The sequence below is a fragment of the Accipiter gentilis genome, chromosome 1, assembly GCF_929443795.1.
Source record: "Accipiter gentilis chromosome 1, bAccGen1.1, whole genome shotgun sequence".
NCBI classification, from domain to species: domain Eukaryota; kingdom Metazoa; phylum Chordata; class Aves; order Accipitriformes; family Accipitridae; genus Astur; species Astur gentilis.
Window position 1 is genome coordinate 14543063 of NC_064880.1, and position 27280 is coordinate 14570342.

The 27280-nt window shown below is 51.3% G+C and overlaps 2 protein-coding genes and 1 long non-coding RNA gene across 7 annotated transcripts; all 3 read right to left on the bottom strand.

The window, feature by feature from the left end:
* Positions 1-7085: 7085 nt before the first annotated feature.
* Positions 7086-11003, bottom strand: LOC126039274 (interferon lambda-3-like). Its single transcript, XM_049802204.1, has 5 exons — positions 8505-11003; positions 8157-8234; positions 7872-8015; positions 7675-7755; positions 7086-7562 (listed from the first exon to the last, which is right to left on the bottom strand). The coding sequence occupies exons 1-5, from the start codon at positions 8664-8666 to the stop codon at positions 7467-7469; spliced, it is 561 nt and encodes a 186-aa protein (XP_049658161.1). The 5' UTR covers positions 8667-11003; the 3' UTR covers positions 7086-7466.
* A 1491-nt stretch (positions 11004-12494) lies between these two features.
* On the bottom strand, positions 12495-20295 carry LOC126039258 (putative methyltransferase DDB_G0268948). 5 transcript variants are annotated; one of them, XM_049802135.1, is made up of 7 exons: positions 20240-20295; positions 18959-19087; positions 18526-18686; positions 18040-18253; positions 17282-17382; positions 16385-16522; positions 15370-15791 (listed from the first exon to the last, which is right to left on the bottom strand). In XM_049802135.1, the coding sequence occupies exons 2-7, from the start codon at positions 19067-19069 to the stop codon at positions 15701-15703; spliced, it is 816 nt and encodes a 271-aa protein (XP_049658092.1). In that variant the 5' UTR covers positions 19070-19087; positions 20240-20295; the 3' UTR covers positions 15370-15700. The 5 variants fall into 5 exon arrangements, with proteins under 5 accessions (XP_049658132.1, XP_049658092.1, XP_049658100.1 ...); XM_049802143.1 differs by lacking the exon at positions 20240-20295 and adding an exon at positions 20024-20213; XM_049802154.1 differs by lacking the exon at positions 20240-20295 and adding an exon at positions 19743-19760.
* A 235-nt stretch (positions 20296-20530) lies between these two features.
* LOC126039298 (uncharacterized) lies at positions 20531-26542 on the bottom strand. The gene is made up of 4 exons (XR_007506284.1): positions 25619-26542; positions 24503-24581; positions 20919-21047; positions 20531-20619 (listed from the first exon to the last, which is right to left on the bottom strand). It is a non-coding gene; the product is annotated as an uncharacterized LOC126039298 (long non-coding RNA).
* Between the last annotated feature and the right edge of the window lie 738 nt (positions 26543-27280).

The following is a 27280-nucleotide window of genomic DNA, read 5'->3' on the forward strand; positions in this document are numbered from 1 at the left end:
GTCCTTTTGGTCTTTTTCTCATGCTTTTATTTAACACACACGTCTCTTTGCTGGGGATGAAGCAGAGGAAGTCTGCTTTTTGTTAAAGTATCAGCTCCTGCCTTAATGAGCAATTGTGAAAGTTCTCATATTGTTGGGAACAAAGGGAACCAACCATTATCCTAACTAACTCCCTCATGGCTTTTCTAAACACAGCTTTTCTATGCTCTCAGTTTAAAAATGCTAGCTCTGTATCCAGACACATTCCATCTGCTGAAAAATAAAGTGGAAGTAAGTCCCTACTGCTAACGTTTCGGTCCCAGAGTTCACGATCTCCAAAGAGATGCTAGTTCTGCATTTGTACTCAAGTGCTTGGCAAGCCAGGACAGCTGGGATCACGCATATTGCAAGAGTGTAGAAAAGCAAGAGTGTAGACATTAATGGAGAAGGCCACATGGGTTTAGGCCTTAAAACAGGGTCAGGTTAAGGATGTATCTGGGTTTTAAGACTCTTTTTAGATAAGGGATCTGATTTTAAGTATGAAGATAAAAGCAATGTAGTTTCGCACAATTTGCAGTGTTTAAACAGTGAAGGAAGCCAGTGAGCAAGCAGGACAAATCTCCAGTGTGGCAAAAAATGCACTCACTAATAGTCTTTGTTTTCCACCACCTGGTTTGCTTCGTTGGGTTTAACCTGTTTTGGCTTTCTCCCCTTCCCCTCTTAAACAAGAGCATTCAGCTTTTAGACTGAAATCATTAGCGACTGACCTGTCACACCAGACCAGAACTGGCTTTGGAGTATTAGAAGGACAAGGAAGAGGATGTTGTAGGACAGTAACTATGGCAATGGCGCTTGCAGTATTACAGCTGCTAGTTCATATCCATGTAGCCAAGAAAAAGTAAATATCCCTGATGTGAGGCACATGAGATCGTTGCCACGTGTAACGCTTTGCCTCCTGCGCACTTGAATGCGCGTCTGCTGCAAGCCATTTGGAAGAAGAGCAGATCACTGTAATTTCATTGTGGTCATGATGGTAATATCAGAGCATTTTTCCACCCGCTGCTTTATTAAAGTCATATGAAAAGGGGATCTCAAGAGTTCTTGCAGGAACAACTGGCTTCCTGTTAGCCGATAAAATGACTGTGGACAGCAGAGCACTGAAGGAGAAACATGCCAAGAGGAGCAAAACAGCCCCATGGGCTGCGTCTCATGATGATTACCAAGTGGCTGAGATTTTATGTATGCTTTATAACAAACAGTCACGCAACCCTCTGATTAAAATCAGTGTACATGTTTGACTGCTGATACCTATCAGAGACTGCATTGACCTGGAATTTAGCTGCTTCTTCCCTTGGGCGCTGCTAAAACCAGAGAACAAAACACCACAGCAAGGTTCAGAATCAGATTAGAAAGCCAAGTTTCGCCTGCATGTCTAGGGAAAAAAAAGCAAAGCCAAAAGCCCCACACTGATTTTGGTTTTTTTTTGAAGGTTTGGGTTTCTTACCTAGACCAGTCCTAATCTTGACTATTTTCCTTTGACAGAGTAATCTTCTCTTTCCATCTCCTGAAATGTAGTCTGCCTGCTGGACTTCATGTCCATGGTGGTCACAGCCCCCAGTGACAACCTGGACTTTGGAGCTGGGGTTGAACTATGGAGGAGCCAGCCCAGCACCATGAGAGGGTGTTACATTTTCAGCTTTTGGCTTGCTTGATGATCAACCCAGAACACCTTTTCCTCCTTTGAAAAGAGATTCTCATTTGATTTTAGCAGGGCATGCTCACTCCTAACACTGCCAGAGCCTGGGCGCCTGCTCCTCTATGAAGCAGACCTTCAGGTTTTCAGTCCATCCCCTAATCTGTTGTCCCATAGACTTCCTAATGGCTCATACCTATGTGCCAACATGGTGACACATTGCCTGCAGCCATGAATCAGTTGGGATGGTCAAAACAGGTGACTGACACTGCAGTCTATCGAGATGATGGTAACCAAGGAAAGTTTTAGGCAGCATTTTGCAAGGATGGAAAGCCACGCAGTTTGAGCATATGGGCATATCCAGGAGCAGTGGTGTGCTAACAGGGTGCTTGGGATTAACCCTGACTCTGTCTTGCACTTACAAAGGTACACTACAACAGAGAGCAATCTGGAAGAAATCCCCACCCAGCTCATCAGCTTTTAGGGAGAAAAAGAGCTTTTAGAGATTTAAGGAGCAATGGACAGCACAGGGACTGAGACCTCCTTCGCTCTGATGTGTTGTGGATCTGTCTTTTGTGATGTAAAATGATTGTGGCAATAGCACTTGAAGCAGCATCAAGAAAGCACAGTCCTGGTCCTCTACCCCAACCCAGACACATCCTCCCAGACAAGAGACCATGGGGCAAACTAGGAACCAGGAATGACTTGGAAAAATATTTATGAAGCATATCTGAACTTTTCCCCTTCATCTTTTTTATTGCAGCATTTAGGGATGGGACTGTTATCTTGGGCCTGTGAAGGCTGATGCCTTTTCTCAGAGCTTTCTCATGAATCAGCTGGAATTTCCTTATTACTTTGATGACTCACAGGCATACTCCAGCAGGTGCAAGAAGCCGGTTTTTTTAAACCTGAGCCTTTAAATGCCTGCACCAAAGTTATTTCAATTACTACATTTTCCCAATATACCTTCTCCCATTTCTGCCAGGGTTGGCATAAATCGCAGCCTTCCGTTTTGTAAATCTACTTTTTTTTTTCCTTCTCAAAGGCTTAAAACATTATCCATCAAGTCTATCAGTGCTGGGCCCAAAGATTTGAGGCGTTTATCTGAAGCAACTGGAGGCAGGAATTTGTGCAGTGGAAGGAGCAACTGAGCACAGAGAATCGTGGTCCCAGGTCCTCCTTTCTGAGCAGAACATAGAAATCGGATTTCTTGAATGAAAAAGAAAATGAAGATACCCTGGGGCAGGGGCATCTTCTCTGGAGCCAGAAAGCTGTCCCGGCCCCATCTGTAAGCACTTCTGTGGGAGCACAAGTGCAGGGGGGCAGTTGGGGGACATGGGTTGCTGGGGAAAGTTCTCCAGAGACAGAGGAAATGGTTTCAGTTGTGGCTACAGAGGTGACAGCCAAAATGAGACTTCTGGAGTGCAGGGGAAGCACACCATTACTAGTTCAGGCAGCAGTTTGGAGGCCCGGGAGCCTTCAGCAGCATCTTTTGGCCTGTTTCTGTAGTTGAAACTCCTGGGTTTTGCATGATAATGAGTAATCCACGTGAGCAGCTGAAGTCACCTGCAGTTCAAAGTGAAGGTTATTTTTCAAAAAACCTTCTTTGTCAAAGCAAATTAAAAGCAGTCAGATCTCACTGAACACTGTCTCCCCAGATGGCACCATGGGAACATAACAAAATGATTCCCAGTATGATTGCTGATAGACAGGAATTATTATTTTCAGTTATGAACAGCGCCAAACAGGAGGAGAAATTATGACACTGAGAGCACCAGTATTTAGTGTATTAGAAAACAGTACATTCCCGTAACACCAGCAGCAACTCATTTTCCTATCCTGAGAGTGCCAAGGATCCCCAAAAATGCTCCCGCTAACAGGTGAGAGCACATTTATTCCTTCCCTATTACTAACCTGGATTCTGGTTGGGTGGTTTGGAGCAGAAGTTTATGACCCAGGAGCATATCACATGATCCATCAATAAAACTCAGCTGTCAGCTTTCTTGATTTGCCTGCAGAAATGTCACCTGCAACATGTTAGGCAACACTCCCTGTGAAGCTGCAGAGTTTTTGCCACTCGGGACCAGCGCAGAGAAGGCTGAACTGAAAAACTCCCAAACTCCACTGTCTTTTCTGTAATTTGGTAGACATTTCCCTTGCTTACTTGATGGAAGCACAAGACTGCATCTATATGTGAAATAAAAACAACCCTACCAAAATAAAACTCAACTACATAAACAGTTCTTGGAGGGAGAAAATGAAACATCTCAGCAGTACATCTTAGCCATGTCACTCATTGCAGGACCAGGATATTTAGATGATGTTGAAAGTGGCACAAAAACCTCAGCAGAAAAGAGCAGCAATTGAGTAGTTTGTTACCGTTTACTTTTATGTACATCCTGCGGGACTCCAGGATTTTAAATCCTGCAGGATTTTCCTTTCAAAAAAGAAACTCTTCCGTATTCAAAACCAAGTTCAGCTAGTATAAATTTGCATGTGTAAGCAAACACCCTAGCGAGCACGAGGCTGCTGCTGCTGCGCCAAGCTAGGGCTGCCCAGCACAAAGCTCCCCTCGTCCACCCAGGGAGAAGTCGGCCAGGAGGTCTCCCAAGGTGGCACAGGCCAGGACGGCTGAGATTTAACGCAAACAAAATCTTGACCCCTTCTGCCCATCGGTCACCAGAGGGGAGCCACAATCACCACTGCCACAGGGTGTTTTGTGCTCTTCAACCATGATTGCCATTGCGTTTCACCTGCCCACAGTTCAGTCCCTTCCACGACACCAGTATTTTCCCCACAATGCTACAAATCACAAGGGAGCATTTGGCTCGGGATGACCTTCCAGGAGTTGCAGCCTTGCCCTCATCCTCCTTTTCCAACCACTTGGTCTACGTCAGTGCTTTCCTGATCATTTTCCAGCAGAACTTGGCACAGAAAGCTCCTCTCCACCACAGGTTAAAAGTGTATCTGTCTACCCACCGCTTTGGGTTTCTTTCTGGTAAATTTTGCCCTGGGGGCCAGAGATCAGAGTCCACATGGGAACTACACTAGGTGCCTCCCAAACGCTGGGGCCATATGGAGTCACAGCAAGACCAAGGCTTTCTGCCTTTCCTTCTGCTGTTTCCAAACTGAAACTAACACAGGGAAGAGCATGCCTCTCTCCTTTTCCCTGGGGAGACCGGGAAACTGCCATTAACATCCCTCTGCGTTAACCAGCCAAGCACTTAGCGATGCTGAGAAAGGCTCTGACTCCCCAGCATCTCCCTCCCGGCACCCTTCCCCTCACCCTGCAGGGAAAGCTAAAGCACTTCTTGCCCACGCGTGAACACCCTCCAGGAGAAGCAGAGGGGTTCGTCCTGAGCTACAAAAAGCTGGCAGGGGTGTTAGGCAGGATGCAGCTCCATCCCCCGTCCCCATCAGCCCCTCTCCCAGCATGCCAAGGAGCCTGGCTGTCCTGTCCCTGAAGGCTGGTCCATCTGGCAAAAGAACACCACCAACCACCCCAGCCTTAATTTGCAGCAAACTTGCTTTGCATGGGAGATACCGGGAGGTTAACCTGCCAAAGGCAGCTGTGCAGGGGAGTAGGGAAGGTATTGGCACATCTTTTATTTCCTGCCCTCACAGGACATGCGAAGCGAAGCGAGGAGTACTGTGATGGAAATTTATGCCTCGTGACCCCGTCAGAGAGATAAAGAGGGACTGGTGTTCCCCGGGAGTGATTTCTGGCCTCGTCTTCTGCTCAGGAGAGCTGTGCTGTGACCCCGCCGGCGCTTGGGCAATACAGCTTATTTCCTTCCCTGGAGACGGATGCGCAGGCAGCCCTGCGCCTTCCTCCCAGGTGCAGTGGCATCACATGCAGCAGCTGCATTTCACAGTGACTTGGTAGATACCTTAATGAGAGCAGGATAGATCTATTTTGGGATGAGTAAACACCTTTTATCCTCATTAGGCTTTCCTCTCCAGGAAAAGTTAGTTGACAGCAGATGGGTAGCACCTGGTGCATGACTGGATGATAAAAGTCTGTTAAAGCTCTGCAGAGAGCCCAGCGTCTGGCCTCTGGCTTCTCCCTGGCCTGGAGAAGGTGCTCCACCTAGCATGGAAATGCCTCTCACCTGGGGTTTCTGGTTTTGGGATGGTAAGCGTTCGCATGCTTGCAGCAGGACGGGCTTCCCTCTCCCCTTGGGTTATGCTTCCCCCAACCCCCCGAAGTTGATACAGCCCAAGCGTGCAGGTGTCTGCTTGAAGGCTCGTGCTTGGGGGTATCTCAAGCGGCCAGGGCCCATCTCTCTGGCAGCAGCAGCTTGCACCCAGCTGCAAAAGACAAGGACAACAGCATTTTCCCTCTTCAGTGCCCAGCTACCTTAGCGTAAAGCATAATTTGGAAATGAAAGGGAAAATAAAGCTTTTTTTTCCTTCCCCGTCATCAAAGAGGTTTCATTTGGACAGCATCCTTGCAAAGCCTGAGCAGGACGAGCAGGCGGTACCTGGGCCACACTTCGTGACAAGTGTCTGTGGCTCGTGCCCCCAGCTGTCTCTTTGTAGGAAGCCGTGGCCATGGTGCAGCTCGGCTGCTGGTAGTTCAGTCCCCAATCCTGCAACCTAAAAGCAGCAACTGTAAAATTACCTCAGCCTCAAGCATCCGATGGCTCCCCTGCACTCCTCTCCTTCCTGCCACCGAAACCTGTGCCTTTCGGGTCCCCAGGCTTTGAGTGGTCCCCACGTTCGGGTGATCGCTCACCCCAGGTGCGGCCATCCCACATACACGCGGCCGCTGTTGCTGGCTGCCCTCCCCTGGTGACCTGTCTCCGAAGAACCATCCCCCTGACCTGAGAAAACAGAGATTGAATGAGGTTTGGGTCTGCTCACAGGTCAGTCCTTGTCCTTCTCTCCCTGCTGGGTGCCTGCCTTCCCCGGCTCCTCGCTCGTCCTGACCTCCGGTTTGGTGGTTAAATCATTTGGGGATCTTCTGAAAGCTCCCGGGATGGCCAAACCCGGAGGCTTGCCCAGCCCATACTGTACATCGCATTAAGGCCAGGGGCTCCTCCAGGCTTCATGCCCTGGTTTGCACCACCCAACGCGGGCATCCGTCCTGGAAATGGGTGGCCAGCAGGCTCCTTATCCCCAAGTGGGCAGGGACAGCCCGGGCCACAGCAGCATCCATCTGTCCCCAAAGGCAAACCCCGGGGGGACAGTCAGGGTGCACCCCCAGGCAGCTGGAGACAAACATGAGTGCCAAAGTTCTGCTGATTTTCACATGCTCAAAATTCGCCTTGATGTCCTCCCTCACCCCCCCCCCAATAACTCACTTTTCCAAAGGGATGATATTATAGCAAAGCTTAGTAAAAACATATGATGGCAACTTTCCATTTATGGTATCTTTTTTATTTTTCATGTTAAATAGCCCATAAAAAAATAATTTATGCAGGTAAATACACATAATATAGCCTGTAATAAATAGGTACAAAAATAGATTTCCTTAAAAACGGTCAGTGTTTTGAAAACCAGCAAAACAAAGATACCCAATAAATACACTCCTCCCCATTGAACAGCATCGGTCAGGAATGGCATTTCTTTACCTCCTCCCGAGCCATTTATAAATACACAATAAACCCCAATAATTTAAAAGACTGTAAAAAACCCAAATTGCTCCCTGAGTTCATGTAAATGAGAAAACTGCTTAAATAGGAAATACAGTCCAGTGATGCAATAAACATCATTTTTCCCAGTCCTTGGGGCACCCTTTGCAGCCGGTGAGTGCCATGCCGTGCCATGCTGGCCACGCTGCCAGCGGGGGCTAAGTGCATTGCTCCCGGAGGGCTGTGCACCGCAGGTCGTTCAGCACTTGGAAGAGATGGAGGATGGCGGAGGCCTCCAGGCAGCCAGGGGTCTCCTGCAGTGGGGAGAAGGGGCGGGTTAGCACCAGAGATGGGATGCAGCAGGCCCTGCGCAGCCGCGCAGTGGCTAACACCCCCAAACCCCCTCACCCTGCTGGCCTGACTTACCGATTTCTTGGCCGTCTGCAGCTTCTGCAGCCAGTGCCTCAGTTTCCCGGAGGGCTGATGCGAAGGAGCCTCTGTGGCCATCTGCAAGGAAAGTGGCCGTGTGTCCTTACGATGCCTCGCGGCGCTGCCACCAGCCCCAGGGCCGCTGAGCTAGCGTGGGGTTGGGGGATCTTGGGGGGGGGGGGGGTGGCACTCACACAGCCTCGCAGGTCCTCCCGGGCTTGGGTGAGGAAGGCCAAGGGCCGCTGGCGCGTCTCGGCAAACCTGGGGGCGGCGGGGAGCCCCAGCATGGCGGTGGCGAGGGCCAGCTCGGCTTCCACCAGCACCATTCGGTCAGGCACCTGCGGGCGGGAGCATCCCGGTTACGGACCCAAAGCACCAGGGCTGGCTGCGGGCTGGAGGTCAGGGTCTTGAAGACCTGCCCGGGGGTGTGGATGGAGGTGGGCAGGTACCCCCTTTTTACAGCATCACCTCGCCCTTACCGACAGCTCCGCTATCCTCCATTTCCGATGGAAGAGCCTGGTGTTGCATTTGCGGTTCGACAGCAGCATGATGTCCTCCTGCAGGCATAAAACAAGAGTGGGATTGAAAAACTGTCACCTTGACTTTTGGCGATGTTGTGCAATCCCAGTCAGCCTTGAGGGGTTTGAAACCAGGACAAAATTTGGCCCAACATCCTTCTTTGTCCTTAAAACTCCCTTGGAAAACATCTTCCTCATCCCCAAACTGTTGCAGAAAACATCCACCTTGTCACTCGGGGTCTCAAATTTGGCATCCGCTCTGCCTTGCCCCCCTCCAGCCCACAGCTCCCTGTTGCCAGCGGCACTCACAAACTGCTCCTTCATCTTCTGCACAGCCTTCAGCTCATGGGGCACGAGGAACTGGTACTTGGACAGGCTGCAGCTCTTCTTTAGGGTGTCCTGGGGAAAGGCAGCCCCGAGGCCAGACCCCAGCACCAGCACAAGCAGCAGGGTGAGGTTGAGGTGCAGCATTTTGCCGATGAGAGCCCGACGGTGAGAAGGTTACGATGGGGCTGCGGTGCAAGAAGCCAGAGAGGACGAACTGGAGCACTTTGGGCCGGATGCGCTAAATCCCTGCTGTAGAGATGCCTGACAATGTTGCCGCGGGTGGCTCGCTCAGCTGCGGGGCTGCTGGGCTGGCGGCAGGTCCCGGGGAGCTGCTTTGCCTCCTCGCTGTGGCTGCCTCGCTGCCCCATCTCCTCAGCTTTTTATGCTGCCTGCTCGCTGCAATTGCGCTTTCAGATTAGCAGGAAAATCCGTGGCTTGGCAGGTCTGAAAACAGCAAAGCGAAAGCGGTAGCGGAGGGAATCCCGCTGCCACTGGTGCGGGCAGCGCCCGCCTCCCGCTGCCTGCCCTGCTGCCTGCCTCGATGGGGATGCGAGGTGATGCTCGGGCTGCCGTCGGTGCGTACCCTTCCGAGGGAGCTGAACGGGAGGGACGCTGCTGCCACGTCGAGCGTTGCAGAGGACTTGGCAAGTGTGAGGAAGTCTGGGCACGAACCAGCCCGGCACCATGCCAAAAGCTGTGGGAGACTCCCAGGCATGCAGCCCCACGGGGACAGCAGGCTCGGGGTGGCCGGGAGGGTTTCGGTGCCTTCCGAGTGGCAGCAGCAGTTCGTGCCTCAGCTTCCCCACGGGAAGAGCAGTGCAACAGTGAAAGCAGCAGCCGGGAGTGGGCACTGGACAACGCAGGCTGCGGGCATGAGCTTTACACATGTATTATCCTCATGTACCAGGCTCGCTACAAAAGCAAGAAAAAGGGTGCAAGCAGAAGCACTCCTACCCCACGTTTTCCGGGTGGGACATAGGGTTGTGCAGGGAGGCTGCCAGCGATCAGCGGGGCTGCCACCCCCACCAGCCGCTGGAGCTGGCTGGGGTTTCTTCCCCGTTTAGCCTAGAAACACAAATGTCATGTATTGACATCTCTCCGCTGACAGCTGGAACAGCGCCCCCATTCAGCAAAAACTGTACTTCCCTCAAGGTAACCTCCTGCGATCTGAAGACATCACCGCCGTGCTTGTAGTTTCATGCATTAATCAAGCATTAAATATAGAAAATTAGAGCAATACTTGTATCTAAAAAGCAAATACACAGTGAGGCAGCAACAGGCATAAATGCACTTTGCAGTGCCTGACGTGGCAGCCATAGAAGTACACTGCTCCAGAAGGACCCAATTTTTAATGTTCATATTTGGAAATAAACTGCTGACTTCAAAGAGTCCATGCAAATGAGAAAAGTTCTTGCACAAGGTTGTGGAAAGATACACCTACGGGCAGGCAGACCAGTATGGACACGCTGTGCTGAGTCATGGAGGTGCGCTGGGACCTCTGGACATTGGTCACCCCAACCCCTGCTCTAGCAGGGTCAACTGGAGCAGGTTGCTTAGGACATTGTCTAGCTTTGAGTATCTCCAAGGATGGAGACTCTGCAGCCTCTCTGGACAATGTCTGCCAGTGGTTAACCATGCTCATAGTAAAAAAAGTGTTTTCTCCTGTTCAGATGGATTTTCATGTATTTAGGGTTGTACCCGTTGCCTCCTGTCCCATCAGCAGGCACCACCGAGAGCCTCCAAGCCGTCTCTTCTCCAGGCTGAACAGTCCCAACTGTCTCAGCCTTTCCTCATTTGACAGATGCTCCAGTCCCTCCGTCATCTTCATGGACCTTCGCTGGAGTGTCCAGTACATCCATGTCTCTCTTGCACTGGGGAGCCCAGAACTGGACCTGGTACTCCAGGGGTGGCCTCACCAGTGCTGAATAGAGAAGGATCACGTCCCTCAGCCTGCTGGAAACACTCCTCCTAACACAGCCCCAGATACCAGTCACCTTCTTTGCTGCAAAGGCACATTTCTGGCTCATGTTCAACCTGGTGCCCACCAGGACCCCCTTGACCTTTTCTGCCAAGCTGCTTTCCAGCTGGGTGGTCCCCAGCACATTGCCTGGGCTTCTTCCTTCACAGCTGCAGGACTCTGCACTTCTTGAACTGCATGATGTGCCATTCAGCCCATTTCTCCAGCTTGTCAAGGTCCCTCTGGACAGCAGCACGACCGTCTGGTGTGTCACCCATTCCTCCCAATTTGGTGTCATCAGTGAACTTGGTACACTGCAGCTACCCTCTGCCTCATCATCCAGATCATTAATGAAGAGGTTAAGCAGGATCAGCTGCTGACCTGCAGGATCCATCCAGCCCTCCTTGAGCCGTTCGCCTGCTCCAGCAGCATCTCAGAGAGCTCAGGTCTTTCCTGGGAAACCACGGTGGAGGTGAAGAGGAGCGGAGACAGTAAGCAGGGAGCAGTGTGGCTCAGGCAGTGACTATCTCAGCTTTGACCAAACCAGATGGGGATACTGCTTGGAGAAGAGCCAGGACAGCAAAATACAGCACTAAAGTCCAAGACCCTTAATAGTAGTAATAATAATAATTTTTTATTTCATGCAACTTGTTCATATTCAATACAACTACAAAATAAAAGCCCAGGCCAGCATAACTAACTTCACGTACAATGCCCAAGCAAGGCACAGCTCAGCTGGAATAGATGGCACCTTAGCAAAAAAGCCTGATGGGTGTAAAAACGAACGTGTCCCTCAGTGAAGAAGCAGGGGTCCTGGCACTGCCTGGATCAGTTTTGGTCACAGTGGAGTGGCTGGAGGGCAATGGTGGCTCATGGTAGAGCCCAGCTGGCTCACGGGACAAGCACCACAGGGTGTTTCCTCCTCCAGAGCAAGGTACCAGCCACACCAGGGTGTTTTGGCACCCACGTTGGGACCTCCAGCAGCTGCCAGCAGGGCTGGAGCAAGGTCCCCAACACCCAGACAGTGATATCCAGCACCAAGATGGTGAAGTCCAGTACCTGCAGTGCTGGGATGGCCTCATCTGCAGCCCCACAGACCCAGAGCAGGGCTGGAAGATTGCCCTGGCACACACGCAGATCCACTGTGAACCACTGCCCCATGCCATGGGCCGTCACCAAGGACAGCACTGGGGACACTCTCAGGTCACCCTTCAAGTCCCAGAGCAGCATCAGATCCCTGCGGGACCCAGCTTCTTTGGCTCCTCTTCCCTGTTGCTGTGGCTTTCATCTCCTAGGTGTCATTTCTGGCTGGAGAAGTAAAGCAAAACCTCATCTCTTCATGTAGGCAAAAGGAGACGCAGAAGCAGCAATGGAAAAGCAGAAGCTGAGCAGGGAAGCTAGGGCCATGAGCACAGCCCCCCGGCACTTAGGGCAGCTGTGATGAAGAGCTGAAGATCTCCTGGATGCCTTCCTTGCTCAGATGTTTGCCCCTCACTCACCACCAGCCATAGTCGAGCTCATAGGTGCCTGGCTGAGCAGCAGTGAGGGCTTTTCCCTGACGGAACATGGTCGTGCCAACCTGGGCATTGGCATGCCGGCAAGCATCTTACACAGCAATGCCATTCTCCACCATACCCCAAGTCCCCAGCCCGACCAGCAAAGCCTGGCCATGTTTGGCACGGCTCCTCAAAACCGTGATAGTGCCTGCTCCTGTCACAACAGCAGAGGGTCCCCCAAAGCTGGCATGGACTGGGGACACCACACTGTGCCCAGTGGGGTCTGCAGGGTGCTGAGGACTCACTGCAGTCATCACCCCAGCCCCAATGGCAAACGACACCTTGCCAGGAGAGCAGCACTGATGACAATGATGGAGCCCCCTCCTCAGATTTATGCAGCCCAGTGGGCTGAAGCCACTGAGACTTGCTCAGAGCAAGAAATCCCGGGTGCACGGGAAGTCCCAGGTGTGAGAAGGAAAGCGAAAACAGGCAGGGCCTTGGGCAGGGTTGGCACCAGCACAGGGCCAGGCAATCACTCTGTGACTCATGGGCCACCACATGGTGCAAACATGGAAGAGTCTTGGCCACAAGCCATGCCACTCGAGTGAGTAAGGACAAGCTCAGATCACTTGTTCCCAGCCCCTTTTGGAGCTGGTGGGCTCATCTGGGAGGAACCAGCTCCTGCTAAAGTCACTGGTCTTGGAAAAGAAAATAAAAAGAACCAAAAAAGTGCCCCCAAAAAGGCAGCTTTAAAATTAAAAATCCTGGGTGATGTGCAGAAGCCCTGCCCATGGCCCAATGCTGCCAAGGTAGGGAACACCAGGTGGCCTCCACTCAGCAGCCATCACTGGACCTGTCCCCGCCAGCCCAAGGTGTCAGTGCCACCAAAGCATTGCTGGCCTCGCTACACACCCCAGAACCCTTCAGTGCCTCTCTGCACATGCAAGCCGTACAGCCACCGTGACATCAGGCTGGTTTGTGCCGCTCCACGTGCCTTGTGCTGCAGACACTGTGCCCAAGCATGTTGGTGATGCAATGCCTGATGTTACATCACAGCAAGTCACCCACTGCATCATCGTGGAGAATGTGCTGAGTGTCCTGCCGATGCCAGGGAGGGAAAGGCTGTTAACTGAAAAGTTAATAAATGAGCAGATTTAAACAAGCTGTTTTAAGTAAGGGAAAAAAAACCAAACAAGCACTTTTTCCCCAGAGCCTTTGTGCTGGCACTCGCTGTAGGGACGCAGGGTGTCCCCTCCCAGGGAACGTCGCCCTGCCCAGGGCACTGCTGCCAGGGTACACCTCACCAGGACAAGCCCTGCCAGCCAAGCTGGGGCTTCCCCAGCCAAGGCAGCCATACAGGCCACCAGGATCCCAGTAGCTGTGTCACCTGGTGCAGTCCCAGGCAGGGAGAGACCTCTAGTGCTCTTCCAGGAGATGACAAGCCACCAGCCCCCATCCTCACCCAGCAAGGGAGGTTTTATGGCTGCTGCTTGCCCAAATGCAACCTGCCCCCAGTGAACCTCTTCACCAGTGACTAGCAGCAGGGCTTGATCCAGTGAACCTCTTCACCAGTGACTAGCAGCAGGGCTTGATCCACCATCACTGCTCAGCTCAGTGAGGTCTTCTCCAACACACGACCATGAACACAGAGACCAGCCTCACATCAGCAATGGGCTTTCCTCCCCATAGCTGTCCTCCTGGGCCGCCACCACCCTCCTGGGAGCCACCAAGTGGGGTCAAAGCCTTTTCTCCCCAGCCTGGCCAAGCTGAGCCAGCACTCAGTGACCCCAGTGGAGACGTGCCCAGGGTTAAGGAGGCTCAGCCTCTGCATCCATGGCAGGACCATGTGAGAGTCTGAAGGAGTTCATGTTGCAAACATTGTTGAGGGGCAAGTTCTGCTTAATGACTAAGTCTGCATAACAACATAGCAAGGAACCATACGTGAAAAGAAGCCCATCAGCAACAGGAGAGGGAGGGGGTGCTGTTCCGATATGCTGAACAGGGCAGCTCACCATGTATGGCAAAAGATCACACCTGCAGGGAAGCAGAAGCTACTCCCCAGATGACTCCCAAGCCCACAGCCCAAAGGATACCTAATTAGCCTAATGAGTTCAAGTGCCTGTCCAAAGGAGGGGCAAGGATGATAAAAGGACACAAACTGAAGCCCCACATGCACAAGCCCACCAGAGCCAGACCCCTCAGCTGACTGCACCAACACTGGATCCAGGACTGGTGAAATATCTTCTCTCTCTTTCCCTTTTCCATAATCCCCACACCTCCTCCCTTTAGACATAAACCATTGACTGAGTCTGGGACTAGGAGTGGATTCAGCCGCCCCTAGGCTCCTTGCTGAGGAGTCTAGAAAGCAAGGGGGTCTACTCTGAACCTTGTGACTCAATGGGAGGGCTCTCCTTATTGTCTTCCCTGAACTGATTCCCAAATAAAAAAAGGCCTGTAGTATACGTTTGGTAATGTATGATTAGCACATTACACAGTTTACTAACATAGTTTCATGCCCATTTTTCTTGTGAGCACACCAATTCTTGTTGTGAGCAAATAAAAATTGAGTTCTGTGAGTTAAAGGATCCCTGGTGCCATTTCACCTTAATCCCAACCTGGGAATCAGCAAACCCGAGTCATTGACCTGAGAAACTGGGACACAACAGACCATCCCCAAAAGGCCCAGGACCACAGCTGAAGCACCTCCCCTTCTCTGAGGCAGGGAGCAGAGGTATCACTTCTACCTTTCTTAATAATGCATCAAGGTACAACAGAGTGAGGCCGCAGCCCTCCCCATGGCATCAGGGTAGCCTTCTTGCCAAGGGCAGGAATTACAGGAAAGCAAAAGGTCCCCACAGAGGCTGTGCCTGGACTCCAGATATCCAGAAAGCAAACAGGAGGGGACCTGTTATGCCCAGCTTCAAACCCTATCTGCCCCTCCCTGAAACACAGACTCCAATCTTCCCTTTGCAGCATGGGTGAGCAATAGCAGGCTGGAACCAAGGGGAGGTGCAAACCTGCTCCCCTGCAGCAGCGATCCCAGAGAGGCTCCTGAGCTGTGCTGAGGGCAAGCAACCTCACGAGGGCCAGAGCAGCAGTGCTGGGCAATCCTGGGGCAGATAAGCTGCTGATACACCTGCACCAGCCAGCAAAGCACCAGGGATGGGGTCACATAGTGGGCAAGAACAGCCTCTTTCCAGCTTGGCCTTCAGGGACAACACACAGCTCCTAGATTAGCCTGGACAGGAGCAAATAGCCCTTTCTACCTAAAGCCCATCTACCCCACGAAACAGGCAGCCACTCAGGGCCTAGGTAAGCAATGTCCATGAAGTGCAGCTATTCCCACCCCAGCAGGTGCTCTACAGCCTCTCTTAAAAAGGGGAACCACAAGCAATGTTTTCCTCAGCTTTTTATTATTAATTGTATAAGAAATGCAGCAATTTTATCAGCTGTTACTGTGGTTCTTATCCTCACGTACAATCCAACCACCACCACTGAAACTGGACCCTTCTAGTGGTGAGGGCACAGCACCGGGCAGACTGGAGGACCAAGGTGGACAGGAACCGGAGGGCAGGCATAAACCCCTCTCTGCTTTCCACAGAAGATCAAAACTTTAATCACTGAAATAAGCATCAGTCTTCCCAAGGAAGGTTACAAGTGGGCTATTAGAAGAAAACCCACTTTTTCCTTCCCTTCCAGCACCAGATCAGGCAAAGGGTTTCCTCTCACTGTCCCTTGCACCCCAGCACACAGACGTGCCTCACCCAGAACTCCACTGGGGTTTCACAAGAAGAAACTCCCATTGTCTCCAGCATCCTGAAACAAGAAGCAGAGGAAGGGTCTCACTCCCCCCAGCCAGCTCCCACCTGACATGGGGCAACATCCACAACCAGAGAACAGTCTCTTCCACCCAAAGCACAGAGGTCTTGATGACAGATGCTTCCAATACATGCATGGGGTTGTTCTGGTCAATGACTAGACTAGCAGGCACAGGGACGCCTCCCCTTCCCAGCTTTGCAGCAGGCCCTTGTTCTGGGCCAAAACAGATTAGTTAAGGTGGAACTGTCAATATTTCTCCTACCCTCTGCTAATCAAGAGCGAGGCAAAGAAACTCAAGATACCTCTGACACGAGGCTTACATAGATACATCAGTGCAAGAACACCATACAGCTACATGGACTTAAAAGTCCAAGTCAGCTGACTGAAACTGAGGTCAATCATGCTGTGAGCTGCTGAGGATCTGCTGTTCAACCTCTGACAAGCATCCATCCACACCTGGGGGGAAGGAGGGAGCACACCACTGCACAGCTCACTTCTAGCTTTGAAGGGGTCTCCGCAATCTCACTCTTCATGGACTGTATAAAACAGGTCCTCCATGTCCTGCTTGTTTTCCCAAGCAGTTTTCTCACCTCTTTTCAGTCTCCTGGAGGAGGGATTTTGCAGCTTTGGGGTCATTCTTCATAAAGGCTTGATACGGAGAGGCAGACTCCAAGTAACCAACCACACCAGCAACCGTCATGGGAATTTTGTCAAAGATATCAGTGATTCTAGAAAGGAGACAAGGAAGAAAGGCAAATTAAATCTCAAAGACAGTAGAACAAGGACAACAGACTGAGGTGGTGGGGAATAAAATACCATGAACAGTGCAACAGATGGAAACAACATGTGACTGTGGCATTTGGTAGGTCAGGAGCTCTAATTGATGCACTCACTACTGGAGAAGCAGAGATGGTCCCAGGGACCACCTGACAGTCTGCAAATTGAACAGATAAACACCTGTCTGCAGACCCCACTCCCCTCCAGCAGCCAGGACACCAACACCTCTGCAACACCACTGCCAATGCATCCTTCTTGCCTGTGGAGTTAGCCCCTGCCCCATGCCTTGGTGGGGGAAGCAGGCATTGGCTCCCTGGAGGCCTGGGGCAGGTTCTTTCTCTCACTCCATTTTACCCCTTCATCCATTAATTGATCTGCCCAGAAGCCTCAAATTATCATAAGCCATGAACTTAAAAAAAAAAACAAACACCACCAAACCCAACTCTGCCTTGAATCAGGAAGGGTCCTTGCAGCCCTTAGACCACACCTGCTGGCCCAGCATAGAGCCACATTAAATCCAACAGGAATGAAAATGCAACCACGTGGCTCTGCCACAATGCAAAAGCATTTGCTGAAACTCGGCAGCTACCTGCTCCAGCAAACCCGGCTCCCTTTTGTCCTTGCAGGACTAGTGACAGAGCAGCCCCATGGAGGAGCAGAGATGCCACCTCCATCTGCTCCTAGTGCTGCATTGAAGGGTTTCTGCTCACCTCTTCTTGTCTGGAAATGGCAAGGCCTCAAAGATGTCTTTGTAGTCTTCCAAGACTAGTTTTATTCTATTATGAGAGTATTTTAAAAGCAGGTCCCAGGTCTGTAAAGACAGCATATTAAAAAAAACAACAAAACACAAAACCACTTGAAGGTCTCAGTTTCCACTTAAGTCAGCTTTGCTTGGCCCTAGATATGATACATTCATACACGTACTTCATTTTTTTAAATACTCCTTGCATTAAAATACACCAAAATCTTGCTTAGTGTCAAGACTTTAAGTATCCTGTTTTATTATAGATATCAAGGGTTCTGTCTTCCTCCCTACACTGCTCTTGCTCATGGTGGAAATATTGAGGAGTTAAAACTCTGTCAAGAAACATAATTAAAAAAAACCTCTTTCCAAAGAGTTTCTACTTCCCATTCTTTTCAGTGTGATCAAGGCAACAGCAGAAGTCTCTCTGACAATACCAGCCCCCCAGATCTGCTCCGCAGCCCTTCTTGCCACACCAGTCTGCCCTATTAATCCTAACATCCCTCTTCTCCTCATCCAGCCAGCCCCAGCACTGCATGGGAGCCACTAAACCCCATTTCACCCTTGTCCCTGTATTTAACTGTCCCTCTGCCCCAACCTGCAATAGAGGTCCTCTAGTAATACCCCCCCAAACTCACTGCTTTCCTCTTTACATCCAAGTTCTACACATTTCCCCCTGCCCAGACCAGGAGGGGAAGTCCCAAGGTTTAGGTTTTAACACCTCACCTCCCTGAAGATTTTGGTCAGCTTTTCAGAGCAGCTTCCATAGCGCAGACTCATGTCCACAGTGTAAGTGCTGATTACCATGCAACCACCTGGCTTAACCACCCGGTTCGCTTCTCTCATGAACTTCTCGATATCAAACCAGTGTGCGGCTGTAAATGAAGTAAGGATGTCCACCGAGGCATCCTCGAATGGCAGCTCCTCTGCAGGGCATACACTGGAGTGGGAGAAGGAAAAAAGGTAGTGTGTCAATTGGAACTTAGAAAGTAAGACATGAAGTCAGTGGGCATTTTTTGGATGATGATCATTTGGGATGCAAGACCACGGCCACTGTAAGTCTGGGATAATGCCCGTTCACACCAGGAATCCCATCAAACGGGATCTTCTTTGGTGCCTGCTCGCTCTTACAACAGTCATACTCACAAAACACCACCTCTGCACGAGGACCCAAATTTTGCCTTCAGCTGAGCTTACTTCCCCAACACTCACAGGTAGGAGACGTTGGGCAGGGAGGGGGCCTCCCTGGCCTCCTGGATCTGTGCTTCACTGATGTCCGTTCCCACCACCTTTTTGAAGTGCTCCGCAAGGAAGCGGGTGCCTTGTCCAGACCCACAGCCGACATCCACCACCAGCTCAGCAAGGTTTGCCCTCTGCAGGGAGGAGTGGATGAGTCTCAGTGGGCAGCCACCCAATTTCTGTGCCTTTACCCCAATTCCTTCCCCCAGCACCCACAGAGGACCAGCCTCAGCATGGCACAACCCATGGAAAGGCTCTTCTGCGCCCACATCTTGCCTTGAGTCCTATTGATTTATTCTTCCCTGTGGCACCCACCAAAGTAACACTCCCAGCAGGATAAATACTACTCCCCACAAATACCACTCCCCTGGTTTTTTCCCCTGCAGCCTGGCCATACCCCACTCACCTTTTCCTGCAGGTAGGTGAGGATGGCTTGCTGCAGCTCTTTGCCTGGCGCAAACCTGTATTTCTGGTAGACAGCTGCGTGCCCTCTCCCCTCAAACATCTGGGTGGCCATGCTTGGGTGACCCTGCACCTGGAAGGAGACAGCAAGCCAGGTTTGTTGCTACAGGATCAAACTCCTCCTCCTGCCTCAGCCTGTGACCGCAGGCGCTGAAGTCTCCAGTTCTCGGCAGGAGCCCAGGGAGGACTTTGCCCATGAGGCTCCAGCGAGGGAGCACGAACCTGCTCTCTAAGCATCCCTCCCAGAGGTATAAGCTAATCGCAGAAGCAACCTGGCAGTGTCTGACAAGGAAAAGCTTTCTAGGTTTTTAAACCCTCCTTCTCCTTACTGCTTTGCTTTCCCCACCCACCCAGGTGTCTTCTGATATGTCACCATTACAGCTGGGACACCTCTGAATTTGGGGGGACCGAGCAGAGCATCAGAACAACTAACAGTGAAGACGTTTGTTGTTCTTAAGGAGATCCGCGTTTTAGTATTAGCAACACAATCGCAGCAACTCCACCCTGCCCAAAAATGCTCAAAGTCTCTTTAAACCCAGAGTCCCGTTAAGACCCCTCACCCGGGTAAGCCTGGCCTCGCCGCGGGGCCCCTTAGGCCTCCCGCCAGCTCAGTCCCCGCCCCGTCCACCCAGCCCTCAAAGCTGCTTCCACAGATACAGCGCCCACCGTTCCCCCCCCCCCCCCCCCCCCGCCCCAGCTGCTATAAACCACGCAGTCCCTGCGCCCACCTCGGCAACGAGCCGAGGCCCAGCGGCTGCCGGCACCTTGCCCTTCGCCCGCGGCGCCGCCGCAGCGGAAGGCTCCCTCCCGGCCGTGTCCTGTTTATGTCGGTGGCCGAGAGAGCGCTGCCTGAGGCGGCGGCGGCGGCGGCGACGGCTCCGCGGTGGGACCACAGACCCCAAGAGCCCCCCAGGGAGGACTCCTGCCTCGCTTGACGGGCGACCAAACGCTCACGGCCAGCGAGGTGGGCAGAAGGGTGCAACGAGAGCGAGTTTCTCCAAAGACCCACCAGCAGGCAATAAAGGGTTACTAGATCTTGTGATGCAAGAAGAGAGGCTGAGCTTAGCCAGCTCACGACTAGACACTCCCAGCAGGGAAGAGCAGCCCTGCCAAAGCCCTTTTTAGAGGAGAGTCCTCCAGGGGCTTTCCATGTGCTCACAGAAGCCTTCACCCACCAGCGAGCCCCCCCCCCCCAGTCCCCGGGCAGCTTCAGCCCTCCTCTTACCGCCTGCAGCCGCCTCCCGGAGCTACTTCCCGGCACCAGCAGATCCCAGTCGCGCCCAGTTCGGAGTTCCGGGGCGGACCCGGCACAAGGGGGAAGGCAGGCACCGCCCCCGGGGGGGCAGCAAAAACTGGAAGGCGACTTCTAGGGTCTCCGTCCCACCGAGATCCTGGAGCCCGAGAGCCGAGCCTTAGCCTTTCCACAGTTCTGTGGTTATGAATTAAGGACAGCTCTCAAAATGCCCACGAACCGGGGGAGGGGGGGGGATATGCTCAGCAGCCCTGCCCATCTCCTGCCTGCGAGGTAGCAGGGGAACGGGATTCAAATGGTGCGGGCACCCAAAGCCATGCTTACAGAGGCCTGGCTGCGCTGGAAGCCCCCTCCTGTTGTCCAGCAGAAAGACAAAAGACATAAATAAAGCCTGTATAACCCCAGCAGCAACTCTTAGAGCACAGAGCGTGGGTATTTCAGGACCAGACAAAGCCCCTCCCCTGATTTGGGGCAGGGTTTTACCCCTTCTCATGCTAGAGTAATGCTAATGACATACAGCTGAAGCCAGCAGACCCTGGTTTACTTGAAGCACATTCAGGTCAGTTTCTATTTTGCACAGCACTTGTGAATCTATGCTCATCAGCACAGCCTTTAAGCCCCTCCTAATTTTACGAGAATCAGTGGAACTTACCTAGGGGCTGAAGATGGAGGTCACCTTGAAGCAGTTTGCTGAATCAAAGCATGGGTCAAAGTTGCTGGGGTTGTGTCCTGAATATTTCACTTGGGTCACCTGCTGCTTAATTGTACCAGGGGTGAATATCTGCACCAAGAGAAAATGCACCACAAGCACTGAAGGCCTTCGTGTTTCCATACCCTGTGGTGTTCAGCAGCATCTGGCAAGAGTCTGGCCTCTTTGGGGTTTAGGTACCCTAATTTTGCCTGTACTTTGCTGAGAGCATGACTGCATACAGGAAGGGATGATGTCCTGGGCTTCGGTTACCTGCTCTCTTCTTAACTCTGAGGTCCCTATAGCACCGGCTGCTCTCATGGGCAACATACAGATGATATTTAGCTGGTTATCCTCTGGCTACAGCTGAGACCAAGTGCCTACAGTCAAAGAAAATATGAGCCAGGCATGGGCTGCAAATGGCACCAGTCTTTTTCTAAGTTCTCCTGGCCTTTGCCATGCTGGATTCAGCTGCCTTTGACTCCCTTCCCCAACTCTATTATATTCCCCAAGTGACAGTTAATCTCTGACGACCCTGCACCATGCAGCAATAAATTGTTCTCCTCGACCTTGGGATTGCTGAGCCTTAGCCCAAATGTGAGTTCTACCCCAGGCACAGAGAATCAGACACTGTCCATCATACCGGCCAACCCACTTATTAAATCTGTGCGCTTTAAGAAATACCAAAGCACCCTGGGGTCTTCCCAGCCTGTTCCCCAAACCTACAGGCCCTGTTGATTTAAATTATGTAGCGGGGTCCTGAATTAATAGACCTCCAAACTCTAACCTTAATGCAGAAAAGGAGAACATAAGATACTGGCATCCCTCCATACCTATTCTCCTGAAGTCTTGTGCCTGTTGGCTCTGCCTCCTCCCCACTTTTGTGCCTCTGCAGAATGCAGTAGCAAACTGGCTCCCAGAGCTTTGCTTTTCTAAACAGCATCAGCAAGCTAAGCCCTAACCTCATCTATGGCCAGGAGATCAATTCCTATCCTTGGAAAATAAAGAGGTACTTGCTCGAGTGCTTCTGACACCTCCCTGTGCTCCGCCGCCACTGGCATTCCCAGCCGTGTCCGAGTGCACAGCCGTCCTCCCTGCTCAGCCACTGGGGTTTCACTGCAGCCTCTGGGACCATATCCAGAGAGATGTTTGGTTTTTTTTCCCATTGGAAATGCATCTTACTCTGAAATTTATTAAAAAAAAAAATAAAAATCAATCTTTATTTTGGGGAAAAAAGCCCAAATGAGACTCTTGTCAGTCTTCCTGCATCACTTGTGGTATTTTTCACCAACAGTGCTGTCATTTCCACAGTGTTGAAATGTCCCATCTTGATATGGAAAAAGCCATTTTGTTTCTATTATTGTGGTTCATTTCATTGCACATCAGTAAATATTACACTGAATTCTTTTTCTCAGTGTAATGACCTGACATCCAAGGAAAAGAGGGTTGCCTTGTGAAAACAAAACATCTGACATCACCTTAGGCAGGTGCTTTGATTTTTCTGAAGATTTCCTTTCGCCTCCTACCTTGTTTTGGTGCCAGTGGGGAAGAGCTGCTCCGTTTTATCCAGAACACAAATGTCACTCTCGGAGCATGCCTAGCTCTGTAATTGTGTTCATGCCATCCCCAGCAATAACTTTCTGGCAGAAAAATCCCCCTTAATTTCACTCAGAGAAATCTTAACCGGCTTCCTTTCCTGAAGCTACAAAACACGTGTTACAAAACTCATAAACACCTTCTAATTAATTATACCTGTTTCTCAAATGGAAGATGAATTCTTATTTATTTTCTCCATGACTGTATTTTAAGCCCAGCCACTGCAAGTCTGGGCCCTTCGTTTTTCTACCCGGGTGGCTTTAAAAATCATAATGAGTTTTCTCTTTTCCCTAGCGATGTGTCATCACCCTCCTTCCACCCTCCTTCTCTGCAGTGAAGTCAGTGTCCCACTCGCCTCCAGGTTACACCACTCCTACGCCAGCCTCTGCCCATAGGATCCTGCCCACGGAGCTCAAACACTGCCAGATACACGGAGCTGCATCTTTCAGAGCGTGTCCCAATTTTAGAGGTTCCGAGCACTAAAACAATTACAAAATGTCTTGCTCAGAGGGTTCAATTCTCCACCTTCTCTGTGGATAATCCCCTACCTGGAAAACACTCCAGGTCACCTTCCCACACCTACCTAGAGGAATTTGAGGAAAAACCCCAGCTCAGGCCAGCTCATCCTCATGAGGGAATCTTGTTGCAGTTGCTACTAGGTATGGATGGAGAGGGAGGCCACTTAACCACATCTTGCTAAACTCAAGGTGCCGAGACGATGCATGGCACCTGAAGGATTTTGGGACACTCATAGTTTTCTCATTCCCCTTCTTTCCTTGGGCTGGACGTCTCTGCCTGCTGCTGCTGGGAGCTGTGTAGCGGTGACGCTGCAGGACTAGACCTCTCATAGGTGAAGTGAGTCCTGAATCCTCTTTCCCCAGTAGTGGAGGTGCCCCTTTGATCAGGTCTTTAAACATAGACCTTAAAATTGCAGCAATTCTGTTGCCCACAGCCAAGTCACTGGCTTGCTGCTTGTAATTCAGCACCACCACTGCATCCTGCCCCTGGCCATGGGAGGAAGACAAAGGAGGGGACACGCTGACCTTCGGATTTGGGCAAAGCAGCGCTGTGGCATGGCATGAATTACGCAGCCTCGTTTTTAGAGATTTTGAACACCAGGCAATTCCCCAAGAACAACTGGGACAAGTAGGGTCCAAACGCACATACTGGCACTATCGTTACTGCTTGTAATGAGCTCCAAGACATTATCCTGGGAAAAGAAATCCAATGTATCAAGGAATGCACTGCTCCCACCCCAACGGGAGCCCTGGTGATGTCCAGGGCTGTATTTAACCCAACATCACTCCGATTCCTCAGCACGACCTGTGGAAGATGCTGAGCCCCATCCTACGCAGTCCTGGCTTTGTGGCACTGAACCTTGCAAATGGATTGCATGTGGCATGGAGCTAAAGGAAGAGGAGGCAAATCACCCCATTGCAGTGCTGCATTTAATTTACAAATTTAATCGTTTTACATTTCATTTCAGCTTTGATTGACTCTGCAGCTCTTTGCCGGACCGCGCTGGAGGAAGGATACACAGAGGGCAGGCAGAAAGGGTGAGAAGCCGCCACGGGAGGGCTGGGTGGGCTGGGGCCAACCTCCCCATCACCAGGATACTGATCCAGGGTGGGGCTGACACCATCCTCCCTCCTACCCAACAGCCTTGGAGTTTGGGGGACATGTATTTAGGTGATAACTGCATTGAGGAGTTAAAAAAGCCTGTAACCAGCAAGCTTTTGCTCACTAGGAACAAATAAATATGGTGCAAATGTCTCCACCCCAGAGTCCCTCCCCACCAAGAAGGTAGCCGTGATATGAAAATGTAATGGGACCACAGCGCCTGAGGGGGAGCAGCTGAAACACTCAAGGCATGCTGCTCCCCGGAGCATCACTTCTGGCTCTATCACCTTGGGTTATTTACACTGTGAAGAAGCTGGTGATATTTCTCTTACCTTGTGAAGAAAACTATTTGCTTTTAAGACCCTAGTAAGGCTTCAGCTCTCAGGAGACTTTCCCCTGTTTATTTGTTCTCTGATGGAAAAGGAACAAGATTTATTATCACAATGAGGAATAAAGGGATCGGCAAATACTTGGTATTTCTACAAGGCTCTTTTTAAACCTAGAGGGCTCAGACTTTAAACTAATGAAGAACATCATTCCCTTGGCTTACAAGCAGCAGGGCATGGGATAAAATCTTGTAGGGAAGAGAGACAGCCACAAATCAAGGATGTCTCAGCTGATCGCATGGCTCTGTGTGTTATAACTGTGCCTCGAGGTCTCGGCTGGGTTCGGGGCTGTCCCTGCCTGCTCCCTGGCATCTGCAACCCAGAAAAAAAGCCAGTGCTCATGTGAAAAGAGAGCCCAGATGAAAGAGAGACCCAGTGGGTCAACCAGTGAGGGAGAGGGGAGGGAGAAGGGAATCTCTGCAGTAGTGACTATTTTGGGGAATGTGCATCTGTGCCCGTGCAAGTAAGTGTCACGGCCACTGGCTGGATCCTTTTAATAGCAGCCGGCTCGTCGGCTAGTTATTCTCATGCTTAAGCACACAAAAGGTTGGAGAAGAAATAAAGGCAAGGCGGTGGCAAGCTCAAGGGCAGAGGAGGAAGTTGCAGAGGACAGCGCCTGTGACTTGGAAATCCTGCCTCCCCCCCGGCCCATTCTGCTGTAAATCCTTCCTTATGACTGACTGATGCACAGCACATGGGGGAGCCGAAAGCCCTGGCTGGGAGCAAAGCTCCAGCCCTGAGATCTTCCTGAAACAATAAGAAACAAGTCCTTCTCCCATAATTTCACCTTTAATTAAGGAAGATGGGAAGGCTGATTATTGAGCTGATGAATAAAGGAAATTAAGAAGTCAGGTGAGAATCCGTGGTGGAGCATGTTGAGCTCTCCTGTTCCCCACACAGGGACCGGAGGCTTCTCTGTGCTTCCTGGCTCACCTTACGACTTTATTTGCTGACGACAGCGGCACCAACAGCTTATCGTTGTCTCCAGTTCATTGGTAACTGTAGAGCCATTGGTCTCTCATTACCCGATGGCCTTAAACAGACCTGAACGCCCCAACTCACCTTGGCGGCACTGCAATCCAGCGCTGGAGCCCTCCTGGCTGAGTGGGTTCCCCAGGTGGCGCATGCGAAAGTACCAGATGGTGATTTCGGTGTCTGTGGGCACAGACGGTTCCCGACGGGATCCCAGCAGTCCCATCAGCTTTGCAGCGCTGTCAGCTTTTGCTGTTGGAATTTGTTGCTGTCTGCTGCTGTTCCCAGGGCAGCAATTTGGAGAGGGGACTGGACCTGGGTGGGGGAAGCAGCCCACCCATATTCCGGCAGTGGGGTTTCTCTTCTCCTTACCAGAAATGTTTATTTCTGGGCATTTGGGAGCAAACAAGAACTCAGAGAGAGACGGAGAACTCTTGGGCTCCAGTGCTTTTCAGAGAGCATCAGATGTGAAGACTAAGGTTAGACACTTTAGACAGTCCTTGTGCAACAGCTGCAAAGCACCACATACCTCTACCTTCAGCTTTAGCCCCTGCGTTTCAGGTGCCCAGAGGTTTCCCACCTCCCATGTCCTCTGATGGGTACAGAATTGGAGAGGGGAGGTGAGTCCATAAGGGAAGCCACCACCGATGCTGCCGGGGTTTGCGTGTGATGGTTGCGGTGTCTGTGCAATTCAGTTGACTCCTAAATGTGCTCCAGCTGAATTCCCCCTTCTGCACCCTGGCAGGGGTCTGTTAGCCTCCATGCTTAATCCCCTCATTAAATAACTGTTAGGGAAACCTCACTAGGGCTGGAGTCCAATGCTATGAAGTCCCCGAGCTGAGTACATTCCTTTAGGGAATTTTGCAGTGCTGTTACAAAACGGTTGTGCCTTGTCTAGCACAGAACTTCACCTTCCAGGGCTCTTGGGCATCCGAGGGGCCATCAATTCACTGGTGATGAATTAACAAGCCCTGGAATTAAAGAGGGGGAGAAACGTGAGTGCAAATTGATATTATTTCAGCTTTCCTTGTGTGCGTGTGCTGGGCATGAGGATATAGTAGATTATATTATCATATCTGCTGGGATAAGGAAAAAATTCAGTGGTGTCAGGAAGCTGCTGTACTAAAATTAAATGACTCTTTGGGATGTGCGTGGCCAACCACACTTAGAGTGATTGCTGTGGGGACTGGCTGAGGCTTGAGGGTCTGTTCTGAAATGCAGTCAAAGCTGTGGTGATTAAATGAGATCCAGGACCATCCTAATTCAGTGTTTAAGCTTTTTCTTCTTCCTTGGGGTCTGAGCTAGGCATGTGATAGGAATATTCATCATAAGAAAGGGAGAAGTAAAGGGGAAGGGAACAATCTTTTAGGCTCTTCTTTCCTCCAAAAACCCCTGCACCGGAAGACGGCCGAGTCCATCAGCCCCTCCTCATTTCCCATTGCAGTTCCCAGGATCACAGCCCTGTGTCCTGAAAACCAAGTGGGAACAAGCCTGGAAGCGTAGTGGTGAGGAGGACTGGAAAAAGGGGGATTTCTGGTTTCTGGCCATGCCAGTGGTGGTCCGTTTTAGCTGGGGGGGGGGGTGGGGGGGGTGGGGGTGGCGAGGGCTGGAGGCTGCGAACGGCTGAAACAGGCATTGAGGAGGATGCAGGAGGGTTGCAGGGGGGTACCAGAGGGTACAGTAGATTGCAAGAGGGCACAGGAGGGTGCAGGATGGTTCAGGAGGGTACAGGAAGGTGCAGTAGGTTGCAGG

Coding starts and splice junctions, on each gene's coding strand:
- LOC126039258 (XM_049802135.1), bottom strand. CDS start 19,069: ATGGCCACCCAGATGTTTGAGGGGAGAGGGCACGCAGCTGTCTACCAG. Junction 16,523..17,281: donor CCATTTCCAGACAAGAAGAG/GTGAGCAGAAAC, acceptor TCTCCTTTCTAG/AATCACTGATATCTTTGACA. Junction 15,792..16,384: donor CTCCAGGAGACTGAAAAGAG/GTGAGAAAACTG, acceptor TTCTTGTTTCAG/GATGCTGGAGACAATGGGAG.
- LOC126039274 (XM_049802204.1), bottom strand. CDS start 8,666: ATGCTGCACCTCAACCTCACCCTGCTGCTTGTGCTGGTGCTGGGGTCT. Junction 8,235..8,504: donor AGAAGATGAAGGAGCAGTTT/GTGAGTGCCGCT, acceptor TTATGCCTGCAG/GAGGACATCATGCTGCTGTC. Junction 7,756..7,871: donor GGGAGGACCTGCGAGGCTGT/GTGAGTGCCACC, acceptor CTTTCCTTGCAG/ATGGCCACAGAGGCTCCTTC.